Raw genomic sequence first — 22,417 nt, 5'->3', positions numbered from 1 at the left:
GCAGGCCAGGAAGCTGCTTTCACAACCACATTAGTTTACTCTAAAGACCCATTGATAAGCCGGACAAATGTTTTCTACAGGATCACAGCCCAGTGACCCATGGCTACTTATGACTCTTTATTGGGTCTTCTAATGCATTTAGATCAGACTCTGGTTGCCAGGTGCAGAAACATGAAACGTAAAGTGCAACAGATGGATCAACAAGGACACACTGTTATCAAGTAAACACCAAAACCCCAACAGTCATGTTAATGGATGTTCCCATCAGAAGACCCTGGTGAACTCTGGTACAAGTGTAGCTTTGGCAATGTATCAAAAGCATTAAGGTACTGACAACTCGCAATAAACATAAAAATGTGCACACCTACCTCTACCACTGACATGATGGTAGTTGTGAGAGGTGGAATTGTGGTAGTGTTGGTTAACACTTTTGGAGGCTCCAGCTCTTTGCGCTTGGTCTTGTACTAGAATGTAATTGGTCACATGTCACAACATCAGAGCTACACTCAGAAAGCTACATATTATATATACACAAGACCCTAATGTACATTTGAAATGTGTAAATCAAATACGCATGGAAAGCCTCTTACCTGCTGAAAACAAGCCTGCACCAGATTTTCGGGAAACATGTTTCTGTTGATAGGAAAAGGAAAGACTAGGGGTAAATAAAAGATACATAATGATTTGTACACAATCCTTCCCTGATAAATTGGACTTACACTGAAAATCTGGGAGATAATGATTTTCATATTCACAAAGAGGCTGTAAATGTGCTTAATTTCTTTTGAGGCAAGGGAGCTAAAATACTAAAATCTGCAGATGCCCTCCCCAGGGATGCAAGGTTTCTGTCAATTTAAGTGTGGGAAAATTGGATTTTCAGTACATGCTGTACATTGTTTCCAGTTGTCTGTAATTCAAGAAACTGAAGGTCTGATATGTGAACCCCAGGGTTCTGGAATTTTAAGAGCACAGTATTCTAAGAATGAAGTATTAATTGTCTAACCACTGAAAACCACTTTCTGACAGCCAAATCAACTTTCCATGTTGAGGTATCATTTTTCGAAGTGAGGTAATGTTTTGAATTGACATAACTGTCTGCGTTTACTAAATTCTTTTGAGTTGACATAACTTTTTGCATTGAAGCAACTTTCTGAGTTGATGTAACTTTTTGAGTAGAAGTAACTTTTTGAGTTGATGCACCTTTCTTAGTGGATGTAACTTTCTGAGGTGACATAACTTTATGAGTTGACATAACTTTATGAGTTTATGTAACTTTCTGGACAGGTTTGTGGAGGTGTATGAGTAAGGGACAGTTCAAATATCTCCTCAGGCTCTCTCTTTTATTCTTCAGACAACTACCTCTGTCACTTTTCATTTGTGCAACCTAATGTAACACCAAGACTACTTCTGGGAGAAATGTGTGTCTAAATGTGTGTGTGTGTGTGTGTGTGTGTGTGTGTGTGTGTGTGTGTGTTTCTCCATTTGTACTATTAATCACATTGAGACTAAAAGAACATACAAAAGACACAGAGAGATGGGGAGGCCTTGGGATTCAGCTAGCAGACAGCTATGATGGAAGGCTTTTCACCTCAACTTTGACTGTAGACATTCAAATCAAGTGTGAACACTTTTCTCTTGTTAAGCGACACATTGCACAAACTAGTCTGTTTGATACATAAAGGCAAAATAGAGGTGACAAATAATAATTGACTAATCCCCACAACTCAAGTATTTCAATTTTAAACTATGAGTAAAAGACCTAAGGTTGCCGTCACTATCATGTCAACATCTGAATGAGTGGATATCTCATGGTTATAAGGAATTTGTATCACATGGTTGGGAGGTCACCTGAGGAGGTCCAAGAGTGTGTCAACTGTTGTGACATTGGGTGTGGTCCCGGCTCTGTCAATGTGGTCAGCTGTCTGAGACACTCCTGGTTTGATAGTCATTACCAAAATAATGCCTGCAAAGGATGATCCTAGTCAGTATGCAGTGACGACAGCTTAATAGGTTACTCAGTCAAAAACCACTTTTACGTTGCACAATTTAAGATACTTAACTGTAAAGCACCTGAAATAAACAGGAGAATATAAATACAATGCTACTGACAACTAGAGGCAAAGAAAGTAATCAGCTCACCAAGAATAACTGCAATGATGGTTGTTGAGAAGTAATAAATAACAGCTCGCAGACCTATCTTTCCTGATACCTCAGAGTCCAGGGCTGCAACACCTGTGGACAAAAGCACAATGTGTGATTGAAACCTAAACCAAAAGGTCATCCTACCTGGTATGAAAAGACAAGGCCATAGATTTTGAAGTCTGATCTGATTGAGCTCTAATTCAAAGTCATCATATTTGAATGTAAATGAACAATTCATTTGGCCAAAACTTTTGCAGACTGGACCTTTTATACCTCACCAACAAGCAGTCATTCCATAGACAGGAGATGAGACCAGCAACACAGCATTTAAGGGAATACTTCACCCTCAAAATGGCTATTTGTATATCAGTTACTCACTGCGTGTTACCATGAATTCGTGAAGAAAACTTTGTGTCTCCCATGGCTTCAAGGCAAATGGAGAATCCAAAAAAAGTGAACATTCTTCATGAATTGAAGTTCACGTTTAACAACAGCAAAATATATCACAACATCCATTTACAAACTCTCACACACAGTATTATGCAAGTGTACTTGGGCACGCATATGCATCTGAATTCTGCTGAAGCAGAGCTTATATGCATACATGTGCTCAGACACACTCAAGGCGTGCTACTCGTATGCGAACGTGTCATATTGTAACGTTTAGTGAAATTGGATGTGTTTGTAAAGTACTGTGTTTACGACTGGATAAATGAGATTTGGATTATACTGCAGGAGCAACCTGGTCTCACTCCAAAGTTGTCGAATACCAACGCTTGGTCAGTGACTTCTGCCATCAGACAGAGACGAAAAAAGCAGTCCTGTTACGCTGGCATAATATGCGTCGTTATTTTGTAATGGCACCCGTCAGCATCAGGGTGAAGTGCAGCCAGACAACAAAGTAAGTTAAGGGGGCAAAAGTTAGAGTGGGGTGGGCAGGAGCAGTGGTGCATGGGTCCAGCTACCACTGACTTTCACCCAGGAGGGCGGTGTTTGCTTCTCTTATTAATGTAAAGCCAAACCCTGTCCTTTTTTACTAAACCCAACCACGTATGTGCGTTGGCAAAATGTAACTACATGTTTGTTATTGAAGGAAAAAAATATCAATTTGTGGTGTTGTATCGACATAGTGAGCTTATTTTGAAAGAGACTATATGCAAACTGTTAATTTCCTGTGAAAACAAAAGTGTATTTTGAAAACAGACAATGCATTTAACAGGCTGAAGTTGACACGGCATCCCAGGACGTCAACAACCAATGCACTCAGGGTACCTTGCACGTCATATCTCGACATGGGAAGTCTATAACCAAACGTTGATATGTGATGAGGTCGGAGTGAGAATGTGTTTGCACGAGTTGTGTGAGAGTTTGTAAATGGTTATTTTGATGTAGTTTTGCTGCTGTTAAACATAGTACCCATTTAATTCAATTCATGAAGAATGTTCACCTTTTGGGATTCTTTGTTCACCATGGAGGCATGCAAGACAAACAATGTCTTCTTCACAAATTTCAGATAAAAGCAGTGAGTGACTGATACACAAATGGTCATTTTGTGGATGAAGTATTCCTTTAAGCCTAGAGGCTCCCTTAACCCCTCAGCCATAAGGATGTCTCTGTCAAAGCTGTTTTAAAAAGAATTTTCTACTTAGAAAATATAGAACCAACTATCAATCAAATATAGAACTACTGGTAGTGTTCACAACCATAACATGTACAGTACCAGTAATTAAAATAACTTGAATTCAAGTCAAAGTTTAATAAACTGCTTTGTAGATGGGCTTACTATCCACCTTGTCTTTGACCATATAACGCACCAGAGAGAGAGAGCAACAATACATTCCCTCCCCCTCTACGTGCCTGTTTGAGCAGGAAAAGGAAGTCTCCAAGCCTGATACTTAGAACCATGACAGCCCTCCCTTTATTTATGAGTAAGTTATGGCCAACAGTGAGTGAGGTGCGCACATAGGGAAAACTCTGGGGAAATGTAGGTGGAAAAAAACAAATCCTCAATGTCATCAACAACCAATTCAGGACCTGCTGTCATGGACAAACAATGGAAGAAAATCCACGACACAATCAACAAATATCACAGTTATGTTTCATAAAAGACTGATCTGAAACCTCTGTGAAAAAAGTCCATGTAGCTGCTTCAATTTGCAACTATGAACTGCTTCTACTGTAGGCCTGACTCATTTCAACAGGGAGCCTTGATATGCTGTTGTGGAGGAGGTGAGGGGATTAGTCAGAGAAGATATAATGCAGCTCCTAAACGACATATTTCAACAGTCACCTGCAGGATCAGTCATTCTGCTGTCCTCTTGTGTCATTTCTGAATGTTATTCCTGTTTCTCCTGTCTCAGAAATGTGAAGGTGATTGTGTTTGATGGTGTTGTTAAACTACAACTACAGTTGTATTGAAAAGAGGAGTACTGATCATAAAATGTGGTTTATTGAACTTAGATTCCCATTTGCTATTGAACTTATAGCAGAATTAGTTTAGCAATGATGCATAACTGATATATTTTTTAATTAACTTTGTTTTTAAAATGTCATATACCCCTGAAGTAAAGTATCACAATGGGTAGGCTTCCCATACCTTAATTTGAGAAACCCTGCTATAGATTACTATCAGCTATTATATAGAGAAATTAGTCTGCAGCTACACCATAGACCAGGTGTTGGCAATCTTTACTATCAGAAGAGCCATTTTTGCCAGTGCTATTGAGGTTCAGCAAAATTTTGAGAAAATGACGACAGGTTGTAGACGCATGACACCCATTTTAAGTGTTAAAACATTTTTTTTATTTGATGTATAGGCCACACATTTTTGCAGCTGGAGAAGGTAAGAATTTCTTTAGTCCTACAACAATGATAAATGAAAATTAAAATGTTAAAAAAAATATGACTTTTATTCTTTTTTTATTTTTTATTTTTATGTTTTTTGTTAATGCCACAGGTTGCTAGCCTGGAAATCCAGACCCAGATCTAGAAAGATTTAGGGTCTGGCCATGAGTAATGCAAATGGCCCAACTCGAGGGGCGGCACCAAGCAAGCATTTGTAAATATCACTGCACGCAATTGGATAACACTACGACCAATCAGAACAAAACACCGGGTGACGTATACGCTTAACTACCAGCGGAGCTAACTGGTAGATTAGACTCTTGCCGTATCCAGTCGGCAAAACAGCAAAAACGTCCTTCTTGCAAAGGAAAGACTCGAGCACCGTCTTCTGTTCCTCTTTTAGAGAAAAAGCCAAGTCGAACTCGTTCATTGTAGCGGCCAAAGCCGTTTCAAACAACTGGTGTTCATCCGTAGCCATCTTGCAATGTTTACTGACTGATTCCAGACTTCTTCGCCTCTGGCCCGCCTATATCAGATACACCGATGTGATTGGTGCAGCTCAGTTTCATGGGCATAGGTAATGAGCATCATTACTGATTGCCAGAGTGACTCGCTGAGCAAATTCGAATTGTGCTCTCGCGAGAACTCTGGATTTCCAGAGTAACGGGTTGCCTACCCCTGACATAGACTGTACAAAATAATGAATGTAGCTTCAGTGATGTCACCCATTGGTTTGTGGACTCCCATTTTGAAGCCTCAAGTTCGACATTTCAGCTATTGCCACCTTGGTTTTTTGGAGCCAGAAGTGACCATATTTGGACAAGAGGGGGGAGCTGTGGAGGAGCAGGGGGTGGATCTGAGTCATAGACTGTAGTGACACCTTGGAGACAGCCTGTAACTCAGGGGTCCCCACCCCTGCATGGCTTAAAGCCTTAACGGGCAAGTTAAGAGAAATTTCTTCCCGTCCAGTTCTCATGAAGGGGGAAATTAGTTATAGTTATAGTGTTTTTTGTTGTACCAGGCTGTGACATGTTTATTTCTGCACTAAAGTTAGGTATTTTAACATGGGGGTCTATTCACCTTGGCTTAATTTTTCAGCCCCAGAGGTTGCCACTTGAGCTACACACATTTCTCTCCATCTTAAGACAGTTCTGAATAAGTTCGGCCCTAAACAGTTTCTCTTGGCCTCTTTGTGTTTAAAAGTAATAAGTTATTATCAGTAAATTTTTATTCTCTGACAATCAGGGGTGTACAGTACAGGTCGTGCAGATCCACTGGGAAAGGTGGAATGGGGGGGTTAAGGGTAATGGGAAGGCTTCATCTCCATACCAGGGGTCGCGTTACTGTGCGTTCACACCAAACACAATGGACGCGATGAACGCCACAAGTTTCCATTCAAAATCAATGTAAATGACACGATGACACGCGATGTTGCTTCGGGCGACGCGTTTCAGGCAATAAGAGCGACGCGATGACGCGTCCATCGCCTCATCGCGTGTGTCACTTGAAGTTGAAAAATTTGAACTTTTCAAGTGACATCGTGTGACGCTGTGCCACGACATCCAATCAGCGTGCTAACAGGTCCTCAAACTGGACCAGCATCAGCCTGAAGTACCGCTGGAAACGACCGTCATCCAGACGCAGCTCTTGCAGGAGGTGATGATATTCACCCAGCTGTGTGCATTCCTGGAGGATATTGTGAACCCAGACACGGCGGCGTTTGGGTCTCCAATCCAAATCAGATGTCCACAACTGATAAAGAGCAGCTACGGTAGTTAACTCAGCCATGGTTGACGAGGAAATAGCAGGAGGTGAAGAAAATTGCGGGAGGAGGGTTGCGTCATCGCGATTGAAGCGATGAAGCGATGATCAAAACGGTGACATTTGTGATCAAGCGACGCGATACTCGCGTTACGGGCGATGACATCGCGTCCATCGCGTTTGGTGTGAACGCACAGTTAACCAGATATTCTCGGTCATTGACCAGTTTTTTACAACAATGACCGGAAAATCTGAAGGCCGTCGGTCATTTGACCAGTTGCAATTACCACCCCTGCCCACTTGGCGGCAGAGTGCACAGTCAGTGGTTTAAGTGGCTGCCGTTTTCACACTGCAGGGAAAAAGTCATTCATCTGCTTCATGTAGCGTTGTTAACATAACGGCCTGGACACACCAGATGCGTTAGTGCCGCAGAAGTCTGTCCACACAGGCAGCGCATTTCTCCTGCGAGTTAAACATCGACTCCACTCGTCTGTTCCCGTCAGTACTCGTTTTTCACTTCAACAGGTCATTTTAAACATGGGTAAGTCCGTATTTTAATCATTTTTTATAACGTAATAAGTTAATAACAGTTTGTCATTGCATGTCCATGTATTGAGCATGTTGGATTAACACTGAATGAATAGGGCATATTGTTCTGACCATTTTATTTATGTAGTCTGTAGGCTCAGTGACACAAAGTTAAAATTGTAATGAAGTGATTAGGGTATTGAAAAATATGTTCGATTATGCACTGTTGTGTTATTTTAAATTATAAACATGGTATTCCCTCATGTTTCTCAGTGCATGCTGTTGTTATTTTGAAAATTGGCCGGATTCTCTCGTCTTTTCTGTGTCCGACTCCCTATTTGGTACGATTCGCTCTATCCAGCTTGACAGAAGCGCTCGCGGCTCGCGTGTAGACCAGACGCCGAACTGAAGCACTGCGGTGTGTGGATGTATGTTCATCTTTTCGTTCATGTCCTTATTAATGCACACTTTATAACTTGCTTATTGGATTTATTAAAAACGAACGAATGAAAACTAAATGTCTTTGAATATCTTTATTATCATTTAAAAACGAAAATTAAAATGACCGGTAAAAATAGATTATGACCGGATTTTTACGACCCTGTCGGTCAAAATGACCGGCGACAAAAAAGTCTAGCGCAACCTCTGCTCCATACTCACGCTTATGCTGAGTTAGCGATTAGCTAATGTATAAAGCTTTACATTAAAGAGCATTATAGCAAAGTTCAAATATCCATCACATTGGTGGGATTGTCTTGTGCTAATGTTGGGAGCAGTTTGTAGGGGCAGGCCGTGTACACTACAAACGGAATATGTCTGCAGCTATACATGTCACGAAATGCACAACTTGAGGCTTCAAAACTGGAGTCCACAAACCAATGGGTGATATCATGGTAGCTGTATGTTTTTTTAGTCTATGGTTGATCTGTGTTGTGTTGACTGGGATAATTTTACCTTCTGTACGAACCTGTGTACACTTCTAACCCTTACTGACACTCATTTCTTGTGATGCATATCTGTATCTGTCATCGCAGTACATCACCATGACAAAGGGCTCAACCAGAAATAATAATGTTCAGGTTACCTGTTATCATGCTTGAAATGATGAGTGGGAGTATGACAAGCTTCAGCATCCGCATGAGGATCTCTCCTGGGAAGCCGAAATACTGCTTATCAAGATGGGAAAGGAACGCATACTCTCTGACCACCACGCCCAGACTTATCCCTTATCAGGAGAAAAACAGAATCACATGAAGAATTCTTCAGCTGAAGAAACAACTTCAGTCCTTTGATCAAAGAACAGACAACAAAGATGGCAGCATACTTACAGGACATGGCTCAAGAAGGACAGACAAGATCAATGCAACTTCATTATAAAGAACACTTGAACTGGTATTACAGACATTGCTTAAATTTCACAGTCACATTATTTGACAGGTCAGTGAGTTTTCATCCATATGGAATTCATGAGGCACAACATACACATTGGTCTGGATTTTCCAGCTATAAATTTCATATGTACCCCACTCAATGATTTTAGTGATGCACCCCAAATCGCCATCTGTGTTATCACACATTACAGACCACTATTACAGATGCTTGTAAAACACTGCAATGACACAGCAAACTGTATGTTACCACACTGATCTATCAAAACATGACAATAGCATCCAAGACTGTGAGGGGCCTCAGGCAAAGAAACCCATCAAGTCAAGGAAAATCTTCCCTTAGGGTGCTTTGTGCAAGGAAAGGAAAATTGGAGATGACACACTATTGTTTGAATTCATGTTCCACCCAAAACACACCAATGATTAATTAAAGGACTAAATACAACACCTTTGCCCCTTGTGCCTTTTGTGCCCAGATTATGTGCCACGTAGCAGTCTCAGAGGCTTGTTTGAAAATGAGGTCATCAAAGGTAAAAGAACAGCAAGGGACATCAGGCTTTATTGCCGCAGTGTATGACCTCTGCCCTACACCTTAACACCACCATAATGTCTATAAAGACAGACACACAGTATCACTGACTGTTAACAGAGAGCAATGACCCATTACAAAATACCTGATAGTTTGCGGACTTCAATGAGGATTTGCTGAAATCTCATTTGTCAAAAAAACATTCTGAAAATTCCACAAACAATGGGAAAAATCACAGTATTCTCAGACACTCATTACCAGATGAAGCCTTGTAAAGTTGGTATTGTAAAGAATTAAAACAAACAAAAATACAATAGGGCATATTTAAAATGCCAATCCCCCTGCCTCCAAGGATTGTAATACTGTTGGATCTAAAAATGTAGGCTTTATTTATCCTCTGGCCCACTACCATTTCGTGTAATTTAACTGCTGCTGTTCTTATAATAAACATTGTATACATATATTTGGCTCTCTAAAACATGTTGCTACTATATATTTCACTTCAGATGTGCAAACTGCAATTGATCGAATTTACCAAAACCTATTGACATGCACTGGCACTCTCTGGCCCCTGGGATGTGAGGTTGTTGCCCACTTTGCCTGTTTGGTAATCCAGCCTTGATTGCTGCAATTGCATGCTAATGCTGTTTATTTTATGCTTTTGCTGTCATGGTTAGGTTAGGTTTTATTGTCCCCAAGGGGAAATTCTTTTCCACAGCACTGTACTAGTTGGACTCAGCAATACTCTCATGTCCCCTGATTTACCAGAGCGTCAACTAACCAATCACCAGGACAAAGCATTTACCTACAAAACACATCCTTAACTTAACTCAGCTTAACCAATGATTAGAGATAGGTTGAAAATATCTATCCAGAATATGTGCATCTAAGACAGGAAGTTCGAGTGATTGCTAATTTGCTGTGTGTTCATAGGTCATTAACATACCAAGTTGTGCTTCTATTGAAACACAATGTATTTAATGTTTCAATCATCTGTGCCACAATCCAACTGAGGTAAAGGCACATAGAGCAGAGTACCAGCAGGTTTCAGAAAACCAAATTTGAAGTCCAACTGAAATTAATCATCTTTTTGGAATCAAAAATCTGGTCTGTGTGATCTGAGGTACCAATATTTTCTAATTATTTAAAGTATGGAAAAAAAGTCTAATCCTCTAGCCTCCAAGCTTTATGAAGAATAAGGACAGGTGTGACAATGGGAATGTGAGATACTGATACTGTCCTACTGTGGAACACTGCTACATGTTGTTCAGAAGCAGCTGCAGTGTGGTGCTGCCCGTGTTCAGCAGAATGACCATGCGGCCATCCTGTTGGGGTTGGGATGTGTGGACATGTTCACAATCTGAAACCATGGATTACCAGAACCAGCCGGAAACAGGGACAATTATAAAGCAGCAGCCAACGTGTAAAAGGACACACAAAAAAGGCTAAATTACAGTGCACAAGTGAAAGGAGCTGATGGGATCACATTTCACTGGAGGTGTACTTTGTATAATTTCAAGTGACAAGTAAAAGATTGATTGATTGAAGCCTCTGAGTCTTTGGACCTGTGGAGCTGGTGGTTCGGCCAACAGCTGAGCTGGCAGAGGGCACAGAAACACAATGTCAACTAACTTGTACTGCTAATTGTAGCTTAAAAGCCACACTTGTGGAATCAGAGAATAAGGACTGCATTACCATTAGCATCAAAACTGACTGATGTTGAATGTTTTAGCCTGTTTGATATGCTACAGCTGACTCTGTAATTAACTAACTAGTCTGCCAACTAATGTTAGCGGTGCACTTTTCTCTGGTGGATGTTTGTTAGGTTGCTCATTCAGCAAGCCAAGGCACAAGACACGTGTCCATGATTGCAGGAGAAGAAGACATTAACCACAAAGCTAATGTGGATTGCAGTAGTAACCGAAATATATAATACAAGTTTCTCCACCCTTTTTTATTAAAAAAAAGACAACAGGTTATTTACAAAGAAGATGTATATGCTGAAGGAAACAAAATTGCAATTGCTACTGCTACCTTGAAGCGTATCTAGGACTGTTAACAATGACAAACCTAGAAATTCCGGACAAAAACAGGAAATTACTGCCCCATTCATTCCTATGAAAGTTGCTCGGCAGCATTAAGCCAAAATGGTTCAACGGTCACGGATAAAATTACTGGTTTTAGCACTCTGTTAACTTGAATGGGGATAAAATAGGGGGCTGTACACATGCCTGACTTTTTGCGCCCTCAAATTTATTGTTTTCAATGTAGACGTGTGGCAGGTGCGCTCAAATGCCGGGGCAGTGCTGTTGCAGCATGCATGCATTCCCCAGCACCTGTTTTTCAGGGCACGATGGCTGCACCGTGAAATAAACTGAGTTCAACTTTTGGAATGCAGCAGTGCACACCGCATGTCATGTGATGAGGACCAGCCAATCACAGCTGACAGATATCTTTCCCATCTTCCTTAAATATCTGTCTGTTGTAAATATGAATGAGAGGTTAATCGTTTTAGTGCAGGGCTGCCAGAGCCTACAGACAATATTTTTGGCCGAATACACACTTAGAAAACAATGCCTGGAAGTTGCTGAATTGAGCAACCTTGAGCGGTGTCACCCTGTTCCAAGACCTCTCCCCAAGGTGAAATCATCAAGGTTGCTCAATTCCTGATAAACACGATTTGCCTAATACTTGCCTTTCTGGGCCTGTTTGAGTCTCGCTCAGAAAGTTACAAAATGATACATTGCGGAATAATAGCCCCTTTTCCACCAACATTTCCAGGAACTTTTATTTCCAGGAATTTATTTACCTAGGTAAAAGAATTCCTAGTAATCTGTGTGGTTTGCGTTTCCACCACACCTCAAAGTTCCGGAGAATTTATTAAAATCAGGCTGATGACGTAGATGATTCGGTGTGTGCCTTATATTTAGCTCCGTCAGCTTATTGGCTGGTAACATGGTAACATTAGTGCTGGTAGAGAGAGGAGGGGCTGTTTGTCTCAGCCAACAGCTAAGTTTAAAGGTATTTTAAGGTAAGTGTCAAACTAAGTTAGTCTACAAACAGACAGCTGTCATTTCATCTTATTAGTAACAATTCACTATCAGTCGACCTAGCGTGCTGTCCTTGTGTAATACATAACGTTAGTGTCGGTGGATGAGAGACTATTGATAAAGTATTGGCTTCTTATTCGCTAAAGGTTTAATTTCTCTTGTTTCCACCGGGGCTACGTTATTCATTGTTGTTGCTCGGTTGTTCACTGGTTACCCTGTTATGTAGTGTGTGTGTGTGTGTGTGTGCGTGTGTGTGTGTGTGTGTGTGTGTGTGTGTATATGTGTGTATGTGGAGGAGATCAGCGCCGGCACAGAGTGCAGAGGAGAGGCTGCAGGATGATAATGAATTAAACCAAAATGTATAAAAGTACCAATAAAAGAACCGATACCGTATTGATCAATCAATACTACAGTCTCCGGTCCAATTTAGTACCAGGTTTTGGTACCCATCCTTGATCAAAACACAAATGAAGTGAAGCTTGCAGAAATGAAATAAAGTTTGCAGCCACACTAGCACGGAATTTCAGAACGCTGCAAGTGTGTGTTCCACCAATCAGCGTTCTTCAGCACACAGCCCCGCCCCTCAAGAATTCTGGGGAATCTGAAACGTGGAAACGCGCCAAGGTTTTTATAATTCCCGGGTAAATGATAAAAGTTCCTGCAGTGGAAAAGGGGCTGTGCTAAATGGCTAATATGTTTCAACAGTAGGCAACTGTTACAGTAGCTAACTAGGTCACCTCAGTTTTATTAATTTGATTCATGAATAGGTCAATGTATCTTTTCTAATAATATGTTGGATTTATGTTAATGTCTATTTTTAGACACATTTTAATTTCTGGAAAATACATTTAATTAAAACTTTAATTGAATTATCAAGCAGTAATTCTGAGGGCAATGCTAGGGATCGTGGACCCCCTGTTGAATACCCAGGCAGTAGGCCTTCATATAATTTTCTCAGATTGATCTTAAAAGTTCCTTATCAGTTGCATGCCTTGAATCAGGATGTGGTTATCTTAGCTTAGCATAAAGACTGGAAGCAGTGGGAAACAGCTAGCCTGGCTCTGTCCAAAGTTAAAAAAACAACAAAAAACCAAACACCTACCAACACCTCTTAAGCTCACTGACGAAAACGGTGAATCTTGACATCCTGCTCAGCTGTTTGCTAGATTACATTTTGAGTCACTATATTTTAATTAAAAATGTTTTGAATTTAACTTAACCTGACTGAGCCACCAGTTGTCGCTGTGTCTTCAAAAGCATGGTAGGGGTGGGAGGAAAAAAAAAACAATACAGCATATTATTGCAATATTTTTGTGTTGCAATATTGTATTGTCACACAGTACCAAGTATCATTTTTTTGTTATTATATAAATTATTAATATTACAAAAACAAATTAAACTGTTGGTCGCCTACTAGAATAATATAATCATTTGCTATTTCAGTCCACTAGATACATTTTGCTGCTGCAATAAAAGTGACTGAAATGAGATGAACAGACTGAAAACTTCTTAAAGCATTAAACTGAAAACTTCTTAAAACAGATGTTGACAAAGATTTCCATTGGGAACATAATTTACAGTTGAAAAAAGGTAATAAATCTGGATATATTGCAGTATATTTTGTCGCAATACTCAGCATATCACAACATATTTAAAATCCCAGTTATATCGTATGGTGATTTATGTATTATGATATCATATCCTGGATCCTCTGGTGATTCCCACCCTTATTACTGGCAAATGCCTCGCTATCCTTCCATCAGGGGAGTGGTCTGCACCACTAGACAGTCCCTCCTATTATTGCAATTTTTCAAAAGTCCTGCCATTTTTCCGTGTTTCTCCTCATTTTCTGGCTGACCGGAAGTCCTTGCGCATGCGGCATAATTTGAAACGTCATCAGATGTGTCATCAAATCACGCTAATGGCATTGCAGTATTGAGAAATGCTTTGTATTGACATAAGAATTTGCACTGTTTAAATGCATACAATATGTGCTGAATTTATTAAAATGTTATGTTTACAGAAGATGTAGCTTACATGTTGCCTGTGGATATTCTCATTTATCCAGGTCATAGTTATCTCAAAGCAACTGAATCGAACGCAATTGGACTTAGTTTTGTCTTAGAAGACGTTTCACCTCTTATCCAAGAGGCTTCATCAGTTCATGCTTGTCTGACTCGGCTGGAACTAGTCTGACAAACTGGTGTGGAAAAACCCAGGTATTTAACCTCTGGGGAGGTCTTCACAAGGCCAATGATGTCATTGGTTCATTAGTGCTCCAAAGGTGTGTCAACGACGGTCGTTGAAACTCCTGCTGCAACGGTAGTCGCTGGAGTCATTAGAGTCATATGAGGCCATTTGTGAACTACAACTACAACTTGTTTTTATCTCCTGGGCAAGGATGAAAGGACAGCATTATAGGTGGGGGACAGGTGGTGTTGCAGACCTCCTCCTCTATTGAGAGATGTTTTTTCTAATTTCACATAGATGGCTTCTTTTACACCTCTTTCAAACAATCTGTCTTCCCTGTCCAAAATGTGCACATTGCTGTCTTCAAAGGAGTGTACTTTCTCCTTGAGGTGTAAATAGACAGCTGAGTCTTGCCCTGAGGAGTTAGCCCTTCTGTGTTGGGCCAAACGCAGATGTAAATATAAATGTGCAGAGCTGCCATATTGGATTTGGAGGTTGGGGATTGTAGGGTTCCTTTTGATGGAACTCTGACTTCAGGGGGTGTTAGAATTGAAATTTTGACTGGGGGCTCAATATTTTGACTTGCCAGTGCTTGATAAGTGTCAGCTTGCAATGAATATTGTTAATGTTAGATCTTTTTCTTTTTCACGTAAAAGGATTTTTTTGGGAGTTTTTCCCTATCCCCTGTGAAGGTCCAAAGGACAGAGGGATGTCGTATGCTGTAAAGCCCTCTGAGGCAAATTGCAATTTGTGATATTGGGCTTTATAAATAAAATTGAATTGAATTGAATTACGTCATCATTCTAAATACTTTTTAATCTTTTGGCAAAGGGGAAGGTTTCAAGTATTTTCAAATCAAAAGGTAAAAAAAAAAGTCCAAGTAAAGTCACAAGGCAACACAGTGCATGCAGTATATTCAGTACAAGGTTGATATTCTCTGTTACATCCATCAAGGCACCGGTAGCAGTATCTGCTTGCAATACTGAACTCATTTTTAGATTGTGTGTAAATTAAGGGATAGTTCAATAATTTTGGCTTAAGTACAGTGCGGTGGGAGACAATTAGCCTAGCTTAGCATAAATACTGGAAGCAAGGGGAAACAGCTAGCCTGGCTCTGTCCAAAGGTCCAAAATACTAAAACCCTTAAAGTTCACTGATTAACATATAGTTCACTGTTTGGCCACAGACGTAGGACTGGGTAGGGATGGTAGGGACACTTCCCTACCAATATTCAGCCCCTTCTGTATTGTCCCTACCAATATAAACACTGGCTGTCGGCATCCACTCAATATGGTACACAAAGGGTTAACAATCGTTGGTGTCTACCAGATGTCCCGCCTCTAACCTCGTATTGCTCATCAATTGGCTCTTGCGTTATTTTGGTAACGTGTGATTGGTCCTCCCCAGCGCCGCTCTCTCCACTGACTTTGTAGAGTGTGAACGTGCGCCAGTGATCTGTGATTGTCTATGGTCCTGATATGTCGCACGCACAGCGTACATTTCAAATTCACATTCTACAAACACGTTTAGATTTCATGGCTGAAAAATGAAACGCCAGCAGGCCCAGCACCAACAACAGTCGTTGATGAACTGGATGAAAAGGAAGAAAACAGATGTGAGTCGGTTGGTTCAGTAAATAAGCTAAACAAACACCTGTTGATGTTAGGCTAACTGAATGGCGTTCCTTGGCAACTCTAGATAATGAGATGCTAACGAGCTAATACTAGCTGAGCTAAGTTTGGCAACTATTAGATCAATATTATATGCCAGAGAATATGAAATTCCACTTCACATGCTCCATCAGCAATCACAGATGTCATGTAGTGATGACACAGTTCAAATTAATGTTTGTGGGAAGATGACCTGATAGAAACGGTCTGAATAAATAAAGTGTAAACACTATAAATAATAGCTCCTTCAGTGACAGTCTTCAGCATCCATGGTGTGTGAAGGAGACGAACCATTGATATCACTGGCCTTGTGAAGACCTCCTCAGAGGTTAAATACCTGGGGTTTTCCACACCGGTTTGTCAGCCTAGCCAGACAAGCATGAACTGATGAAGCCTCTTGGATAAGAGGTGAAACGTCTTCTAAGACAAAATTAAGTCCAGTTGCGTTCGATTCAATTGCTTTGAGATAGCTTACATGTTGTTTCACAGTCACATTGTCTGGTTTGAGAGCTACAATATTCACTCAGGATTTTTTGCAACATTATTGGAGTCCATGTTTTGAAACTAATGAAATAAAAGTAAAGAAGAGAATTATAAAAAAAAAAACATTTGCAACTCTTTGCAAAATCACTTTTTTTCCTCCTTTTGTCATTAGCCTCAATTTTTGTCATTTGCTGCAATTTCCCACAAAAAATCACAGAAAAATGTTGCAATTTTTGGCTGCAAATTCAAGGGTTTTAGGCCGCAAATTAAAGTTTTTTATTGCCGCGAGTTCCTGGAGGGACTGACTAGAAGCTAGTTACCAGCTAATAAAGAGCCAAGCTAAATTAATGCTAATAAGCCAGCATGTTCCAAACTACGGTTCGGAGCTGGTAAGCTGTCACTGAGTGAGGTAACGCTGTTAATGGTAGTGAAGCTAAGCTAATGTAATTAAAATTGCCTGTTTGCTAAGAAATTAAAAATCCTCTTGTTATTCATTGTTGTTAAATAATACATTTAATGTTATACATTTATAAATACTTAAATAGTTTATGTATGATTTTTTTTCTTACTGTCAAAAGCCATGCTCAACCAAACGGCTGAATCGTCCTTCGATGATAAAAGAAGTGATGCTATTTTATTTTTTTTTCACCATTTCTGAGACGCTTTCAAAACATTGGTAAATATCTTGAATACATAAGTGGAAATAATGCTAGTACTGGCAATACTACTAATTCCATGGTCACAAATTGATATATGTTGGTATACTAAGAAATTACAAACATTATAATACTACATGATTTGTAATTTTGATTTTTTTCTTTCTGTTTTATATCATGAAGGGCTTTCTCAATGGTTTAGTAGAGGCTTATACTTAAAAACTATGGGTCTGTTAAAAAAAATGTTGATTTTTCTTATTATAGACCCAGTGCAAAGAAAAAAATCGTAGTTTTTTTTGTTTGAGGACATTAAAGAGTTAAAAAAACATTCTCAAACAGAAACATAAAAATACATAATTTCACACCCATATTCCTGATCTGTTATAAACTAAACACATAATGTCATAGTGACTTGAGAAAGGTCAGAAACAGGAACTCATGATCCCTCCTGCATGAATTCATCCATTAAATCATTATGAGTCAGGCATTAGTTAAACATTACTTTAGTATATGATTCCTATCCTATTATAAAGTCTTACCAAATGTTGTTAATCAGTGAACTTTAAGGGTTTTAGTATTTTGGACCTTTGGACAGAGCCAGGCTAGCTGTTTCCCCTTGCTTCCAGTATTTATGCTAAGCTAGGCTAATTGTCTCCTACAGCTCTGTACTTAAGCCAGAATTATTGAACTATCCCTTAATGGACAAACAATCTAAAAATGATTTCAGTATTGCAAGTTGATACTGCTACCGGTGCCTTGATGGATGTAACAGAGAACATGAACCTTGTACTGAATATACTGTATGCACTGTGTTGCCTCAGAGCTTTGACTCACAGATCCAGCATCAGTTGTCACTTCAGTCTGGTCACGTTTGACTGAGACACGTCCAGACATTGCTCTCTGCCTCTGGAGGACAGAGGCTGTGTCTCCTGCAACACCTCCATCAGTAGACTACCCACCCTCCATTTTTTTAGGAAAGATAATTATGAATTAACATAATGATTATCCTTAACACACATTTAGCATTTACTGTTGCTGTTCAAGCAGCTGGTGAAAAAGAGATTTATTTCAACAGTGACAGCAGCTGAAAGCAAGATTGAATGCTAAAACACAGCGGGATGGATGAACACATAAACAGCGATGAAGATGAAAGCGTCTCATTTTACATGAGCAGACATTTAGCAGCTTTCACATACCAAGCAGCACTGATAAAACCGTGGCAATCAGAAGCCAGTTCCTCTTCAGCAAGCCTTTGAAATTCACGCCTCGTCGCTCTTTGTTACCCATCATGTCCATGGTGCTGCTCTTTCTCCAGAAAGGGGAGAAATCACAATGGCCCCTGTGGAGACACAAAAGACTCCTGCAGTCAGAATGTCAGATGCAGACGACGCAGAGGAGGATGGTGAAGGCGCGTTGCTACAGCAAAAGGATACAGCCGTCAGACGTTGCTGATGGCCAGCGATGGTGTGAGGCAGGCAGGGAGTGTGTGTGTGTGCTGGAGGTAAGGAGAGAGAGAAAGAGAGAGAGAGAGAGAGGGAGGGAGGGAGGGAGGGGGGGGGGGAGTGAGACTGTCTCCTCCCTCTGCAACCCTTCCCCCACACAAGGTGTCTGACATTTTCTTCTTTTAATGAATGACACAAGTCTATATTGTGATTTGAGCAATTATTTGGAAACAAATTTCATGTTAAAGGCTGATTCCCAGATCTTTGATGCTCTTGTCTGACCTCAACCTAGGGCAGTTCCACAAGCTAAAAGTATTATTAGCCTAATGGTATATCTGTTGGTTTCCATTATAAACATCTAATGTGTGCTATCAGTTAAAGCCTTTATCCTGTAGCTTTGTGCAGCTGCGGTTTGAAAATTAGCATCACTAAAAGTCTGGTTTTGGTTTTATTTTTATCTTATAATTCCAATTCAGATGTTTTATTGTTGCCTGGCTCAATCAACTATTCTTAGACATGACTTTGACGGAGGCACGGATGCTTTCAGTCACCTCTCTGTCAGCCTTGCTAAATTTGTGATAGATTTAGGCTCTTTTGTCTGTTTTGCAAGTGTTGGTGGTGGTTTTTGTGGTTGGCTTTGGACAGTAGTGATGTGCAGCTGTCAGTCACTCATCGGGATGAGGACATCAACTCACCAGTTTGTAAACTTTCCTCCTGCCAACTTCTAGCTAGCTGCTAGTTAGCCAGGTCGAGGTTTTCAAATGTAAACATCAGTATACATTGAGGAAAAGATGGAGAAGAATGAGCACCAGTTGAACTGCTAGCCATTGTACAGGTGTTGGATATGAAACTGGAATCCTCTGTACTGGTCTGTTTCCACCAAGATATCGGACACCGTAATATCCTTTGATTCACTGAAAATTGGCTAACAGCGCCATTCAACCAGAACGCTTCTTTTATATGCTGATCTGACAGAGCAGAGGACTCTAGTGAGAGATGGAGAGGAGGCATGTGTTTTATGGTGAATAATGACTGATGTGACAGTGGGAATGTGAGGTGCTATCCCGTTCCTGCTGTGGATCACTGCTATGCAACGTTCAGAGATGTTTGCAGCGTGGCACTGTCATGTGTGGGTTAGGGTCAAGGTAGTCTGAGTGGGCGGAAGTTCGCTGCATAGATCAGCCTCTCATTGGGCAGAACGAGCCACCCGCTGAAGTCCTGCCCTACTACCTCCGGTTGTGTAGCAGTTTTCAACCGTTTTCAACACGTCCTTTACTAACTTTTGCAGTGTTTGATCTTGCGGGGATGTAGCCATTTTTCTGCCATGGTTCGCATCCTGTAGGCGATATTTTTGTGGGCGTGTTACACCAAAACCTGTTTCCCCCCAGCAATATTTTTGCAAGCGCACCATTGCTGTGGCACCGCCCAGAACGACTGTGATTGGTTAAAAGAAATACAAGCAGCCGGCGCGTTTTTTTCTTCAATCTCAAAGTGAGAGTCGGCCCAGCCAGACCTTTCTTTTCTTGAGAAAGGTCTGGTGAGTGAGACTAGGGTCAAGGAAGCAACCATATTAGTGTTGCACAGTCTACTGGTACCAACGGTAGACTGCGGTCACGGTACCACTACTGTGGGATAAGTTCAAAGTCCAATTGCAAGAGGGTGTGTCCATGCACCGTCCAATAACAGCGCATGCTGGCCACCTGGCACTCAATATGCTGCTACAGTGATTTGTTTTCCACTGTATTTAAGTGTTAAATAAAGTGTTAAATAAGTTATCAGAGCTCTACGGTGCAAGCATTTTACTCGCATTTGCAACTAAAAATAGTTTTGTGCAAGTTGTGCCGGTTGTGGGTTGAATGGGGGTCACAGACAGGAATACGGCGGAGCACTATGGCCACCGCAAGATGGTTAACGGCAACGCATAACGGTTTCCTCTTCGTTGGTGTCATGACTGCCCAGAAGTACCTGAACAGCTGAGCCGTGGCGGCGGTACACAGGCATGCAACGTGTTAGAGGAGAAACAAGCTGTTCACATTTCTCTCTTTGTGGCAGGTAACGGTCCACAAACCTCACCGTACTGAAGGGACTGTTCTTAACTTATCAGAGGAGGAGGGTGGCTGGTAGATTTTGATCCCCCTGTAGCCACAAATATTTTTCCTTGAGCTTTTCGAAGTGACTGGTGGAAAATGCATGACCCTTCACCATGAATTAGATTTTTAAAATTTAGCTGAGTTCATCCGATGAACTCAGCTAAACGTGCCAGGCGACCCAACTACAAAAGCCAGTGGACTAAAGACATCCTTTGTGTCTAATAGTAGAGCAGTAGGCCCAATGTAGCCCTGTATGTGTGTGCTGGGCCCTTACCACACACATGATGGAGGAGAGGGTGGCTCCAGCCTTTGTATTTTGTTATTTTCCTATTAAATCGTTTTGTTTTTTTTAAATTTTCAGTTAGGAGCACATGTGCTCCGAGTGAAAAAGGTTAGCGTAGAGCCCTGGTTAACAGAAAAGACTGGTGTGGGGTCCCTTCATTTTTACTGCAAGTAGTTATAATTACATGTTAATCACTTATTGATGCTGTTTTTGAAGTATGAATAAGTCAATAAGTAATTTATTCCATTGAAATATCAAATATCATTATCACTTGGACTGGAGTCGCACTCGAGTCACAAGTTTGATGACACTGATGATTTGCAACTCAACTTGGATTTTAACATCAGTGACTTGTGACTTTACTTGGACTTTTTTTAACCTTTTGATTTGAAAATACTTGAAACCTTCCCCTTTGCCGAAAGATTAAAAGTATTTAGAATGATGACGTAATTCAATTCAATTCAATTTTTTTTATAAAGCCCAATATCACAAATCACAGTTTGCCTCACAGGGCTTTACAGCATATGACATCCCTCTGTCCTTTGGACCTTCACAGCGGATAAGGAAAAACTCCCCAAAAAAATCCTTTGGGAAAAAAAACCATCTAACATTAACAATATTCATTGCAAGTCGACACATATCAAGCACTAGTAAGTCAAAATATTGAGCTCCCAGTCAAAATTTCAACTCTAACACCCCCTGAAGTCAGAGTTCCATCAAAAGGAACCCTACAATCCCCAACCTCCAAATGCAATATGGGAGCTCTGCACATTTACAGTAGTGAAAGCTGTAGTAATAAACTGTTGATGTTTCTCATTTATGTCTCATTAAAACACACATACACACAGTACTGTCCAACTTCTATCTGTGGACACGGTGCAAGAGACAGTGCGTTTACATGACATTAGAGAAAATGGATTTATGTGTTAGTCCGACTAAAACCAGACTTTTAAAATATATGTAAACATGTTAGTCTGACTAAATTAATTAATGGAATTTCTCAAAGTCGGACTAACACACCCAGATAATGTCATTGTCATGTCATGTCCCAAACTGGCCTTGGCACTCTGCACATGCCCCACAGTTTCCTCCCCGGGCTTTGACCCAGAAGTTTAATAGCATTAAACAAGAAGACAAAGCCGGCAACAACATGGTGAAGTCTACATCCAGAGCCATCAATTTTTGAATGGAGAGGGGGACGCAGTACATGCTGTGTCAGCTGAAAGAGTTCAATATTTTGAAATACATTAATGGGAGGGAAAACACGGAATAGCCACCTGCGCAAAAAAGTGGCGGAGCAGCTGCGCGACAATAGGTCAACTGGAAAAAGATCCAGTACTAACAAGCTGAAAGAGGGCATA

General features: G+C 40.6%; 1 protein-coding gene across 2 annotated transcripts in view; it reads right to left on the bottom strand.

The window, feature by feature from the left end:
- The window catches only part of slc1a1 (solute carrier family 1 member 1), a 36,688-nt gene extending 17,952 nt beyond the window's left edge, over positions 1-18,736 (bottom strand). For both annotated transcript variants that reach the window (XM_033609893.2, XM_033609894.2), the window contains exons 1-6: positions 18,438-18,736; positions 8,360-8,500; positions 2,140-2,232; positions 1,849-1,963; positions 591-633; positions 369-464 (exon numbers count right to left, since the gene is read on the bottom strand). In XM_033609893.2, coding sequence (XP_033465784.1) covers positions 369-464; positions 591-633; positions 1,849-1,963; positions 2,140-2,232; positions 8,360-8,500; positions 18,438-18,537 — 588 coding nt within the window. In that variant the 5' untranslated portion in view covers positions 18,538-18,736. The remainder of the gene's footprint in view (positions 1-368; positions 465-590; positions 634-1,848; positions 1,964-2,139; positions 2,233-8,359; positions 8,501-18,437) is intronic.
- Positions 18,737-22,417: the final 3,681 nt, after the last annotated feature.

Source organism: Epinephelus lanceolatus, chromosome 22 (assembly GCF_041903045.1).
Source record: "Epinephelus lanceolatus isolate andai-2023 chromosome 22, ASM4190304v1, whole genome shotgun sequence".
Classification (NCBI taxonomy): Eukaryota; Metazoa; Chordata; class Actinopteri; order Perciformes; family Serranidae; genus Epinephelus; species Epinephelus lanceolatus.
The sequence above is the reverse complement of the archived record's forward strand: the minus strand, read 5'-3'. Positions and strand labels throughout refer to the sequence as shown.